The sequence below is a fragment of the Manis javanica genome, chromosome 16, assembly GCF_040802235.1.
Source record: "Manis javanica isolate MJ-LG chromosome 16, MJ_LKY, whole genome shotgun sequence".
Classification (NCBI taxonomy): domain Eukaryota; kingdom Metazoa; phylum Chordata; class Mammalia; order Pholidota; family Manidae; genus Manis; species Manis javanica.
In genome coordinates, this window is record NC_133171.1 from 35,699,914 (window position 1) to 35,714,237 (window position 14,324).

Below are 14,324 nucleotides of genomic sequence, written 5' to 3' on the forward strand. Positions count from 1 at the left end.
AATATAAAAATATAAAAGTAGCCTAACTTCAAAGAGTTTCCATTAGACAAGGAAAATAATGTGTATGGAAATTCTTATAATACTGTCAAGAAAGGCAAGTACATTAAGAGAGTTACAGATAAATCCTATTAAAAGTTTGAAGAAATACCATATTAAATTTGTTAGTATTATTTAAAGAGACTTCGTGAAGAAGGTGTCAATAAAGTGAAGCTGGAAAAAGTTTACTTTTACTGGAATAGGAGTTTTTGAGGCTGTATCGTGGAAGAGAGGTGGAAAGTTAGATGAGGTTTCACAAATTGCTAAACTTGAATACTAAGTTTACTTGGCATTTTTACTATACAAGTACAAGTTTACTAAGTATTTACTTGGCAATACTAAGAACATGGCATACCATTGAAGATTTTCAGAGTGGAAAGATATGTAAACAAGTCTATGCTCTAGGAGTATTATTTTGGCAATAGATACTGGAGTAAGAATGGGTGGCATGAGACTGAAAGCAGTGAGAGTAGTTAGGTGTCTACAGCTGTCCTGGAGAGAGGACTCAGGGACTGTTCTGTACACTTGGGCACATAGATCACTGGCACAGATCACATGCTCTTCAGGGAGCTGGAGAGGAAGAATCAGCAATCCTTGGTTTTTTAACCAATGTTCTTAAAAGTGAGTTCCAAGTGAATTAGCAAGATAGACTCTGAAAATGATTATATCATTTTTTAAATGGCAAAGGCAGGGAAAACAGGAGTGAGCACCATTTTGGACATATTGAGTTTACCCTGGCATGTGAATGTGTCACTTAATCCATGTGCACTATTCATGAGTTTTGGAGTTGTCTTGGAGTTATTGGAATAATGGTGAGAGAAAGCAAGGAGGCTGTGGGTGACTGAGCTGATGCAGAGACTTCATTTTCTGTTCCCATTACAAACACAGAAACAAAACAACTTTAAAATATATAGCCAGACTCAGAAAAGAAGAAAAGGAAGTCCCCAGATTTCATCAAAAAAATGCCGTACACATGTAGGTTGAGTTGATGCCACTAGCACATGGGGCTATCTGTGCCAGATATAATCCCTAGTGGCTTGAAAATGGGATTTTAATGTCTATATGGGAAAAGATAGATGTTCTGCTAAAACATGGATTTGGAACTGATTATTCTTGGAGCCTAGAAGCACCTCCTTGCCAATGCAGAGTCACTGGAACCTGCACATTGTTCAACCCAAATTGAAAAATTAAGGTAGAAATGTGTCCAGGAACTGGTAAAGTCTGCAGGCAAGGGCAAAAATAAATCACATCTCCTTTATAGGAATTTTAAATAAGTCAAGACTCTCACAGAACTCCTACAGAAACTAAAATCACCATGAAAATGCACTCTCAGTAAAAATTATAAACCACATGAGGAAGCAAACTAGCCTAAAATAAATAAGCAAAAGAAAAAGGAAAGCAGAACTTTAGCAGAAAAGAAGGAAACAGAACAATCTGAAAAGGAGATTATAAATTAACCCTTTAAAATATAGAGGCAAAGGAAAAACCATGAAAAAACAGGTCCTTATGTAAAAAAAGTGAAAATGTGACAGAAACATTTTTTTCTAGAGGTGAAAAATACATTTATTAAGTGAAAACGATTCATTGAACAGCAGATTATGTATAGTTGAAGTTGGTATAGTGACTTGAAAGTAGGATTTGAGGAAATTGCCATAATGAAACACAGGAAGATAAATTAATAGAACTTTTGAGAGTGAGGTTCAGAGTTCTACTCTGCCTAGTAGAGTTCCAGAAGGATAAAACAGGGAAAATAGATATGAAAGATAATGTTTGATGACCTAGTGCCTAGAGGATTTTTAAAAATAAAGAAAAGCATTAATGTTAGTATTGAAGAACTGTAACAAGTCCTGACATACATGGTAAAATACAGAATAGTTGATATAAACAGATAATCCTAAATATAGACAAAAAATTGCTCTAAAATTACTGTAAAGTAACTATCATTAGACAGCAAAATTATCAGCAAAAACTGATAAGACCAGAGATAATGAAATAATATGTTCAACATGGAAAAATAAAATAACTGTCAACCTAGAATTCTATACCTAACTGAATAATTATACATTAGTGAAGGTGAAATAAAACCATTTGCTGAAAAAATAGTCCACAAAATTCCACCATTGCTGAAAGAACAACTGGAGAATGTAGTTCAGTGACAACGCTGAACCAGAAGTAAAGAATCAAAATTAAAAAACAAAAAAATGAAGAGCTTGCTGGTTGGGGCTTCAGAATAGAAAGTATTTGGAATAGGTCTGTGAGAAATTTAATCACCAGCCAATCAAAGATGGACAAAAGTACTGTGGCATAGTTTTGAGGGGATTTCTGAGATTAGATAGTTTGGGTCTTATCACTTTTTTTTACAAAGGAGAATCATTTAGTCAGCCCAGGTGAGGCAATATTGCTAATATTGAGTGGTTTTCAATTTTGGCAGAATAATGGAACTCTGAAACATTTAAAATTTTTCATGGGCGGATGCCATTCCCTGAGTTTCTGACTAAGTTTGGAGTGTTTCCTGACCCTCAGTATTTTTTTTTTTTTAGCTCCCCAGGTGATTCTGCATGGCCAAGGCTGAGAACCACTGTAGATAACAGACGTCTAGAGAACTGACTTAGCCACTAGTCAGAGCAGGTGATGTGACCTATTTTCATCATGAGGGAGGTCTTTTCATACTCATCAAAGTGTCTCACTTTTTACCAGTGGTTGGCAAGCTTTTTCTGTAAAGGGCCAGATAGTACTATTTTAGGTGGGTGGGTCAGATGATCTCTTTTGCAACTAAATGCTTATATTACATTGTAAAAGTAGCCACGGATAATAGGTAAACAGATGGGCATGGCTTTGTTCCAGTAAAGTTGTATTTGCAAAAGAGTGATGAGCAGAATTTGGCCAATGGGCCTTAGTTACCATCTTCTGCTTTATGGTGTTAAACACAGTCAATGGATATAGTTGACAACCATCACATTTGCTCTGGAGAAAGTAGCCTCATGTGTCAATAGGTTAAAGAAGTGGCCACTCGAAAGGATGGAGAGAAACATGTGAAAATGAAATGCAGTGGTTTAAGGTTATGGCATAAGGGATAGCTATGGTCAGGTAATAAGGTGGGAATTCAGGAGAGGTCTGCTTTTTATTGCTTTGTACTTGTTTTTTTGCTTATTTTTCACATTAAGGGATAAGAATGTAAATGGATGGCTTGGATTTTCTGTTTCATCACATCTAGATATTTTGGGTTCAGATTGCATGTACTTATATTTTCAATACATTATCTATAATTATTGTACCTCACTTGAAAATATGTATCTTTTTTCATCTTTAGCCACCTTCTGCAGTGTTATGTTCACATAAGTACATTTTCTTTTCACATAGCTTGACTAAATTTATTCAGATTATTCAAACCATAAACTTTGGTTATAGTAATTGGAAGAATCGAGACACAGGTTCCTGTCAAGCATAACTTTCAAATCTGTCCTTTTCTCCTCCATGGCCTCATAACTGCCTGCCTGTGTGTGCTTATTTATTTTAATTCCAAACATAACTTTTATTCACATTTTAATACTCTTGAAATTAGATTACATCTTTGTCAATGGATATGTATTGAACCACTGAATATGTATTTTATATTTTTACTCCAAAATATGTTACGAAGTTCATAACATATCTTTCAAACAATATCATCTTAGGATGGTGGAAGTACAGTATTGTCTTTAACTCTCATGTTTTTGCTTCCTCTTTTCCTCTAGCAACCACTTTCAGAATTCCCAAAGAGTTACATTTCTGGAAAACAAATCTGATCTTGTCACTACTTACCTAATATTTTTGAGTAATCCCAAATCTCAGACTCCTTGGCACGGCATTCAAGGGCCTCTCTCCTCTAAAACCTCTTATATTCTGGCTCAATAAACTGGATCTCCGGACTCATTTCCTACCACCTTTCTCTCACTAATGTGAATCACTTCATTCTTGACAATCAGACACATGGTACATTATTTTAATATAAGTATTATAATATCTCTGAGGAAAATTTAATGAAATGGGATTGATGTTGAGCTGAAAATTGTTAAAACATGCTTTTTCTAAAACTTAATACTTTTAAGATGGAAATGTATCATTGTCCTTGCAGGAAAGAGTTGACTTTCTATATTAAATTGTTGAAGAAGCTTATGGAATATCTTTATTTGGAGCCTATTAAACACAGACAAGACAATTCTCTGTTTGGGATGATTTAAGTACACCCATGAGAGAGAAACAAGATGAACTTTGAGGTTGTGGCCAGTTCTGGGAGTTTTGGGGTGATTAATGACTACATCTAAATGAGGCCAAAACCTCCAGATGGGAATGAAGAGAGAAATTCAGTTTGCAACTGCATTTTCTCTCAATATGATTCCAAAGACCTGGATATTTAACAGTTGAATGTGTGTGTACTTATTTAAACAAAACTGTGTATTTTACTGGTGTTTTCTTCTCTGAATGTTCATATGTTGCTATAATATCAACAACCACACAAGATAAACTCCTGTTTATCTTATTCCCATCTCCTATTAAATAACTATATCAAATTGTAATTATTAAAAAGATAAAATGTGTGAACTTAATTGAAAGTGTTCCCCAATTGGTTTTATTTGATCTGAGAACCAAATAATAGTGAAGGTACAGTGTTAAATAAATTTACATGATGGCTTTTGACTCTCTTCATTTTTATAAAATGGAAATTAAGAAATGGTTTATCCATCATCCACATATTTATAGGGCTTTGTATTTTAAATTTAGATATGTGTCTTGTGCTCTGGGCTGTCCATATGAAGGAAGCATCGCACCACAGAAAGTGACAGAGGTAAGAGATGCCCTGAATTTTCTGGTTCATGGTAAAATGCTGTGAATTATTTTTAAAAGCAGGCTGTTTTCCTTACAATTTCTGATCTGCCCAACACAAACTAAGAAAACCCAGGAAATAGGGGACGTGTTTAATCATTTCACAGATAGTTTTGTTTTAACACTAAAGATGTGGACCTTGGCTATCACTGTTGAGAGCTAACATGTGAGTCTTATCATTTGTGTGGTCAAAGGTGGAAGGAATAATAACATCTGTTTTATGTTTGTGTCTTTAGAACACAGTAAATAAGCTCTCCATCAGACTGTCGGAGCAGCTTGTGCACACACTCACACACACTTAAACTTTGCCTTGGTCACACAGGTAGCGTCCCTTCGTTCTACCCCTGCACACTTTGGAACTCGTATCAAAGTACGCACGCTTTAGTGCTTCTCTTCCTTTGAGATCCTGTAGCCCTTGCTGCTGAGTTTCAAGTTGCTATTATTCCAGAGCAATTTTACAGCAATAGATTATAGTCATTAAGAACCTGCTTATTGAACTTTATTTTCTACTTCCTTTTCCTGTTTAATCATTGATTCCAATGAACAAAAAATGTTTGGTCTTTGAGATTCTGTTAGACTATCTCAGAAGCTCGTTTGCATGTGAAGTATATTAACATGCCCCTGGTGCGAAGGATGTTAATTTTTGTAAATTTAGTAAAATGGTACTGAAGCAGTGAAGATGGCATTGTTAGAAAATCAAAATTGAGGCTAGATAAACTTTTTTGGCTAAACCACTCTTCTTTTGTGCATTCATTTGAACTTTTGAAATTTACTGCAGATTTTTCAAATGAGAGCTATCCTGTGGTCTATTAACTTATCAAGATCTTTGCACACAGAGGCAGATATATTATAAAATAATGAAGCTTAGTTTTGCAGTCCTTCCCTTGCATGGAGCCCTTCTAAGACTGTTAACCATTTGTAGTCAAAATTATATATTATTTCTTAAAGAACACTTCCAAAATGGTATAACTTAAGGATCCAGTGCTGCCTATACACCAAACCCTTTGCTTTTCTGCCTTTTGCTTTGGGTCACCTTTGGATGGATGGCATACATGCTCTGGCTCTTCATTCCTGCACAGAATGCCTGGGGAGTTGCTGAAGAGAGTCACGTAACAGGCAGATTGGAAACATGAGGAGTTCATGAGCAGCAGTGAGCCGTCTGTGTTCCTCTCCGTTCTGTGGCCAGCCCACTCTCTTACTTTCTGAAGTGACTATTGCAAACTGTGTTCTCTGTGTCCCAGCCTCTCACCCTCCTCATTTACTCCCCGGCACATTCAACTGCATAGAATCCCATTGACATGTGAACACGTTCAAACCTCTTCCATCCAGAATCTTCCCTTCTTAAATTAGCATCCCCATCTTTTTATCGAATATCTGCATCTTTGTACATGTAAACGTCTTCAAAGGGCTGTCTACAGTGATGTCCATTTCCTCATGTGCCACTAAGACTCCAGGATGACATCTGGACCATTCACTCCACTAAAATCCCTTCTCATAAGATCACTACTGACCACTTGGGTTAGGAAATGCAGAATTTGAGACTCGTGACCATTCCCTCCTTCCTGACTCCCTTGTATCCCTTGACACCAAAGTTCAGGTTTTCGCCGACCTGTTCAGTTTTCCCTTGGATGCCTCGTTCTCCTTTACCTGGCCATTAAGAAATTTTTCCATTTAATAGGCAGTAGAGGCAAATGCACATGATGCTTTTTTTAACCCAAGTTTTCATCCAATAATAGTCTCCTTGCCTGAACTAGGTAGCCCTTCAGAGTACTTACTCGCTGATCTGTTTTTGATATTGCCTTTCTGAAACAAAAATCTGATTATATCACCACTACCCCAAATTCTGTCATGGCTTCCTATTGCTCTTATGATAGGGTCCTCTACCTGAATCCTAAACCTGGCTGGTTTGCCATGCTGTCCGTGATCTGTCCCCTGCCTCCCTCTCCAGCTTCGTGCAGACTCACTCCCCCTTGGCTTTAGCTTTCTTGTCACATCTGTCCTTTGCATCTGACTGTCTCCCTACCTGGAATGCCCTTTGCATTTTATGTCAGCTGCCTGGAACAACACATTAGCCTTTGCATTTGATATTCCACCTGGAACATTCTTCTCATACCTTTCCTTCTCACCCTCATCAGTAAGTTAATGCTTGCTTTATCTCAAGCTGTCACTTAGACCCTTCCTGCATGACAGATCTAGGTCACTGTCCTTTGCTGAAAGCTCTTGGAATCCTATTTCTTTGTTCCAAAATTCTTATTTTAGCTGTATTTACACATTCCTGAATGGAATTGATTAAGGTCTTTCCTCACTTGACTCCAGGCTCGATAACAGCTTAAGCCATCTCAATATCTGCATCTCCATTATGTCTCAGCAGTAGCACATTGCCTGGCATAAAATAGGCACCAAAGAAATATGTAATGAATGAGGTACAGTGTTTTGTACTTGTATCAGATTTTATAGAGTGATTATTTATATATTCTTAGTTCATTTTCACAACCAAATATCATTATTAACTTCGTCATTGTTATTGTAATTTTGTATTATCTTACTTTCTGAAGTGACTACCAGTAATAAGGCTTAGAAAATATGTTAAATAAGAGTGTGTGTTGTCAGTATTTTACAGAATAGGGATTGAGGTTTAAAAAGGTTAATCTTCTGTCCAACATCCCAGGACTAGCATGAGTGGCAGCTGAGATTTAAATCCAGGCCTGTTTGATTCCAGAACCCAAGTCTTTGTCCACATACCATGCTGCCTTCATGCAAATTCATATTGGTCTTTGGAAGGAAACTTGGAATTTACCTTGCAGAGTGCATCCATTTATGAGTCAGAAACGATAAATGACCTTATCAGTACAAAGCTAAGTAGTGACAGAGCTGTAACTAGTATTGGCCCCTAATCTAATTCCTTGAAAAATGCTACCTCTAAAGTGCATTTTAAATGCTTCTGTTTGGTTAGAGGGTTGAGAAAGTAAGCCTCCCATAGCTGAAATATAGCTATGACTTCGTAATTGAACATGTAGGTAGGGAGGTAGATAATTATAATTTCAAGGCACACTTGAATATAAGAAAAAAAGATAATTACAGTAATGTCATAGAAAATTTTACATAATGCTTAGGATTTAATAAGCATGGAAAAGGGCCAGAGAATGAAAATATGTTCCACATGGATGCGTATCTGATCTTAGTTGTGATTTTTGCCTCTCAATGACATTTGCTAAGGAACAGCAGGGCTTGAGTCTGTTCATTTCCATTGTTTTACTAGCTCTTCACCTTTCCTGATAGGTCTCTAAGAGGCTGTATGCCATGGGCTGTTACGAGATCTCCCTGGGAGACACAATTGGAGTGGGAACTCCGGGAAGCATGAAGAGAATGTTGGAAAGTGTCATGAAAGAAATCCCACCCAGAGCTCTTGCTGTTCACTGCCACGACACATACGGGCAGGCCCTGGCAAATATCCTTACGGCCCTTCAGGTATGTTGCATTATTTGTGTGTATGTGTAAAGGTATGTATCCTTACTTGTAATAACAACATAGTAAGAACTTTGGTGAGGTAATATGTATATATTGCTATGGATATAATGTTTAAACAGAGCCTGCCACATGACAAGCACTCAGGAAATATTTGTGCATTGCACGTGTTTTTTAGGACAGTGTATTGATTTTTACAGTTAATTTGATTACATAGAATCCCTGAATATTTTCCTTTTAAAGTAGTAATCCTCTTAGAGCTATGTCTGCTTTTTTCAACCCCCATATGCTCTCAGCCATAAAATTTAATAGACTGAAATATGATGGCATTTGGAGGAATGCAAAGCACACAGATAGTAGAATATACTATTGTACTTATGTAGCTGATGCACTTTTTGATAATTTGGTGCTCTATCATGAGAAGATAGGGCGCTGAAATAGAGAATGTTTTGTTTAAGATGTTTTCCTCATGTTGGCAAGCATACATCTGAAAGAACCCCTGGTTTTTATCAACTATATTCAGTTAGATAATCAAAATGAAGAGATGTAGAGAGTTGGAGGATTAAGAATTGCTTATTAAATTCTAGTGACTCAGTTATTTTAAATGTATTTCTTTAAAATAATAGATATAAATGGCTTTATAGACATTATATTAGCATTAATGTGAGTTTCTATAACTCAACGAAAAATAGATTCACTTGATGTTATTAGAATCTGAGACTTTGACCACTAAAGATGAGACTCTATGAAAGCTTTTGGTAAGGATGAATGTCAGTATGTAAAGCTCAATGTCACTCTTCCAAAGTGTACAGTTGCTTGGCAAAAGTTGAAAAACAATGTGAAGATCAAACCCCACAAGGGCTTATTTTGACTTTGTAACATATGTGCACAAATCCTTATTTATCCTCTGGAAGCAAGCAAGGAACATTGTATTGAATTAGAGGAAAAAATGATATCCCATGGACTTCAGGGCGTGGGAATTTTTACAATTTTTCCTTCCCTAGGTATTCTAGTTTCTAAAACAATAGAGAACTAGGCATCACTTCAGGATTCTCTGTCAGCTGCAACTGCAACTGATTAAGTATCCCTGACCAACAAATTCCTGAAGACGTCGGTCCATTTGTCTGTCTCTGCCTGTCTCTCATTCTTGTGTGCATACTTCTTTTTATAGATACATCCTCTATATGGTAACACTTTGAGTAGTATTTTATTTGTGTAGCATATTTATTATATAATGAATGATAGTTTAGTTCTTTGGGATATAGGCTATAGTGCAAAATCTGAGAACCCAGACTTTGGCTTCTGGAAACTATCTGCTTCTTGAAAATGACCCACTAAAAAATATTGCTGATATCCCATTGGGATTCTAATGGTTGAGAAGGCATATCTGAGGAAGGAATGTTTAAAATCAGATATAAAGAATGAGAAGGTACTGGCCTCAATAAGGAGTGTGTGCGCTAATGTGTGTGTGTGCACAGACGTGTGCTAGTGTGTGGGAAGAATAGTTCCAATAGATGAAGCATCACTTGAGCCAAAGGCCTTGGGAGAGGGGACGATAGTACCCGAGGGATTGAAAGAAGACCATGTTTTCAGAGAAGCAAAAGCTGAAGAGCATTTGCTGAATTAGTGAAAGAGTCTCTGTGGAGAGGTGAGGACCGAAATCCTGGGGCTTTCACCCATCCTGTAACAGCTACACGGAGGACAGGAAACAGCCTTGTGCCGAAGCAAGGTGGGGAGCAGGGATGAGAAGCCATGTAAGGCTGAAACCTGCCTCCCCTCAAATAAAAATAAAATACCAGACCCTCAGTGAAAAGGTGCACCAGCAAAATCCACCTCACAAAGGGAGAGGACAAGCTTATTGAATTCTCATGGCCTTGGTTGTGGGTAGAGGGAAAATACAGTCCCCTTAGTATTTCATGACCTTTTGTCAACCCCAGTGTAGGTTAGGGTTCAACTCACAGTGCCTACAGAATTTGAAAGGCCCAAGCAGATAAATTATTTTCAAATGGTTGTGGATTAGTAGCACCTTCAGGTGCCAGAAAGAATATAAATCTTTTTGAAGGTGAGCATCTTCAACTTAAGCTGAACTATTCTGTGTGTGTTCATGCGTGCACGTGTGTGTGTGCACGTGCCGTCAGGGGGATGTATATTCTACTCTTCAGCAGCTCCTGTGGTAGTTGGTAGGAAGTGTCTACAAGTATCCATAACTGTTTTCTGTTCTTTCCTGTGTGCACAAGCTCTAAGTGTCTACTGGAAGCAGGAGGGCAGAAGGGAGCCTAGGCACCTGGGAAAGCCACAGCTTGCTTCCAGCATGCCCCAGAGCTCCCGCTGGGGTCTCAGGGTGAATGGGCGGAGAAGAGTAACTGGCTTGTGTAACAAGCAACATGACGTGAGGCTGGAGGAGCTAGTTTAAATGAACAATAAAGGAAATGGTCAAAAAACTGCCTTGCTGTCTATACTAATAAGGTCGTAGACTTCTGTCTTTTCTGCTCTCCACTCTCATATAGTTTGATAAACCAGTGACAGTGTAAGGAAGAAATACACACTGAGCTCTCTTTGGAACTGTGTAGAGCTGAGACAATCTTTAAATGTTCCAGAGCTTTCATGTTCTTGACGGCAGCTCAGTGCGGTACGGGTTTGTCACTGTAAGCACACATGTCCTGGCCCCAGCAGTGCTATGGCAGAGTCCCTCTTACCCTTTTGCTCTTGTTTCCCATCCCCTCCCCAGCAACAGCAGCAATGAAAGGACCTGAAAAAAAAAATGCCAAGGTTTAAATAGAAAGGAAATCAGAGAAAGTCCTGCTTCATTATGAACAGGGCTAACCTTGGCTTCAGGAAACAGTGGTCATACTTAAAATGGAATCTTTGAAGTGGCTTCTAATGAAATTGGTGGTGGCTGCAGAGTGGATATCATTTGCTTTAATTTAAAGGGCTGAGGAACAATTTACAGTGCTCCAAACTGGGAGTTAATATTAAGGCAAAGAGACATGTAATAAGTGGAAACTTGGCCACAACAGTAGGAAACAAATGAGCTATAAATGGAACATCCCCCCCTCCGTCTGGAAAGCACGTACTGATCATGCAAAAGAGGGATCTTTCTTGGGTTCCCAGGTCTTATGACTGTATTTTTTTGTATTACTTAAACATATGACTTATACAACTCTAGATGGTTGTATAGAAGTTAAGAATTCATAATTATCAGATATTACTTAATATAGAGAATAATTCTGAGACTATAGATTCAAAAGGATATTTACAACCACTCAAAACTAGAAAAGCAAGAAAATGAGGTGGCAAAGCATACAACATTTTAGTAATGGAAAAACATACAGAGCCCAATATACTTGTCTTAATTTTTTATGTAAAAATTGAGCTTCATCCTCCTGCATACTCCCAAGTGCCTAAATAAAGCACCAGTGAACAAATTGTTTAATCTGCTTTATACCAAACAATTGCAGTCTCTGTTTTCCTCCACTCAGATGATTTGGGTCTTCATAACAGGGTAAAAACAGAATAAAACAAGTGAGATCCAATACTGCAAATAACAGTACCTTGTTAATTGGTAGCATAGAAATACAGCAGCACAGGCAATATTTGGCTTTCTCCTAAAGAAATACTGTGTGCCTCTTTTTCTTTCCAACCTAATAGATTCTTAGCTAATGTGCCTTTCTTCATAATGTTTTCCATATGTTTATTACTCTTTTTTCAGAAAGACCAAATTATTTACCTAATTTTTTACATCAAAGCATTCATTTTTTATATTGACTCTTATGAAACCATGTTTAAATGGTACCAAACAACAAATATTTCTTCATCTAATTTGTTTTTGAGGTTCTCAGGGAGAGTTTTTCTTTTCTTTCTTTTTTTTTTAATTCCAGTCATTAGCCAGATGAATCTCTCAGGTCTCAGTTTTGTGTCTGTAGAATATATACAGTGCTGCTGTCTCCCTCCTCAAATGATGCAAAACAGAGATAAAATGCCAAGTTTCTAGAAAAACTGCCTTGGTAAACAGAGCATTTGGTTAACAGTTTATTATTACAGTCATTACAATTAAAATTACTACTAATAACAATAATAATAACTTTTATTACTCAATTTATCTGTGAGTAGAGTGGGGAGACATAAAAATAAAGCATTGAATTACAAATATATTTTGTGAATACATGCATTAGAAATTATTCATTTCTTCAGTGTATATTAAAGAGCTAAACAGAAATCAGTGAACAAGATTGAGAACAAAAAGTTGAAAATTGGATGCCCCTACAGAGGTTTTGCAAAATGCATCATTAATTTATTCAACAGATACTTAATTTATCAGACACTTATAGATGTTAGATTCAAATGTTAAGGTTTCTGAGCAGTACTGATGTGAAGAAAACTGTTTCAGTTTAACTCAGTATTTCCAAAAGCATTTTGTGAAATAGTTTATGTTTGAATGTGTGATACACAATTAACTTTCTCCAACATGGTATTCTTTTGGCAAGTATTCTCATAGGAAGGCGGGATGATATATCAGTTATCATCAAAAAACAAATAAAGAGGGCAATAAGACCTATAGAATTTTAACTATCTAATTTTCTAGTGTATAGAAGCAGGGCTCCTGAACCATGAGAGTTAGTAAGAAAAAGATGAACAAAGTATTTTTTTCATACTTTCTTCAAGTGGTTGGGTTGCTTATAGAAGTGATGAAAAATGAGTAAACATTTGAATTATGAAGAAAAATGAGTAAACATTTGAATAATTTTGATTTTTTTATCTCTAACATCTTATTAATATGAACTCTCTGATTTTGGCAATAAGTGATCAATTAGTTTTAGTTTTCAGAGATAATAACAATCTTTATTTCTGCATAGCCACGGGTATTTTTTAAAGCAGGTTGGAAAAAGCTGCTTCTGAGCCAGATGGCATTTTAAACTAGCATTCAGTTAATCAACATTTAAAAATGACTCATGAAATTCTATTGTAATAAGCTAAAAATGAAAGTTTTAAATCTTTACATAATGGCTTATGCTTAGATCATAAACTTGAACTCTACTAAGAAAGAAACCATGTTCCAAACTGCACTGCCTCTCCCACAGCAATTAATCCATGGTGATCAGATAGGCAAATGTGACAAAAATTAATTAACGTTTTTTTTCCTACTTAAAATAAATATAGTCAGCAGAAAAGTAAAGAAGAAAAAAATTGAATTCATCAGCAGTTTTTGTTTTGTTTCTTTTTAATTATGGCTGAATGTTTTTTCAATCATTGTTTTTCCATCTATACCAGCTCCTTTAATTCACAGTTGATTTACACCCTGGGGTATGCATAGGAAGCAATGGTTACCCATTGTGGTCTGTATTCCCACAAGTCCCAGCTTGGGAACATACCTGAAACATAATCAGATTATCTTTGTTGGGACTCAAAGGCAGAGCCCCAGAGTGTCCCAGATGGACACTGGGAAGCAGAGTCAGGGCCCGCGCGCTGAGAGAGAGTAGATGCGGGAGAGTGGAGCTCATAGGTACCTTCTCGTTCCCAGCCAGCCTGAGTGTTGTACTTCTGCTCCATTTTCTTGAAATCCTCCGGTGTCTCTCAAGGGTACTTTTCGTTTTCACTTAAGGCTTGTAAACAACAATATGCAAAACCACTAACTTTTCCATTATCTATAAAATACAATATTGGAAAAGTCTTATATTTTTCTAGATTTCCATTTCCTTATATGCAAAAGAAGTCTGTTACATTAGATGATAAAGTACACGTTTATATCTCTTTTCTTAAATTTCATTACTTCAAAGCAGATACAGTTAATCCAAATACTGTGTTCACTCTTCTTAGCAATTTTGACTTTGTTTATTAGCATGCTCATATTATTCCAGAAATTAGGTGAATGGATGTCTCTTTGTCTTTACCTCTGATTGCACCAAGTCATACAGCAATCCTGGGTAGAAGTTGTTATTTTGTCCTCTTGGCACATAATCAGA

The 14,324-nt window shown here is 36.8% G+C and overlaps 1 protein-coding gene across 12 annotated transcripts in view; it reads left to right on the plus strand.

Moving 5' to 3' along the window:
- The window catches only part of HMGCLL1 (3-hydroxy-3-methylglutaryl-CoA lyase like 1), a 310,746-nt gene that overhangs the window by 189,510 nt on the left and 106,912 nt on the right, over positions 1-14,324 (plus strand). For all 12 annotated transcript variants that reach the window (XR_012126034.1, XR_012126035.1, XR_012126036.1 and 9 more), the window contains 2 exons: positions 4,798-4,861; positions 8,179-8,367. Coding sequence is in view for 9 of the 12 variants with exons in the window: in XM_073224138.1 (XP_073080239.1) it covers positions 4,798-4,861; positions 8,179-8,367 (253 nt within the window). In the remaining 3 variants the exon portion in view is untranslated. The remainder of the gene's footprint in view (positions 1-4,797; positions 4,862-8,178; positions 8,368-14,324) is intronic.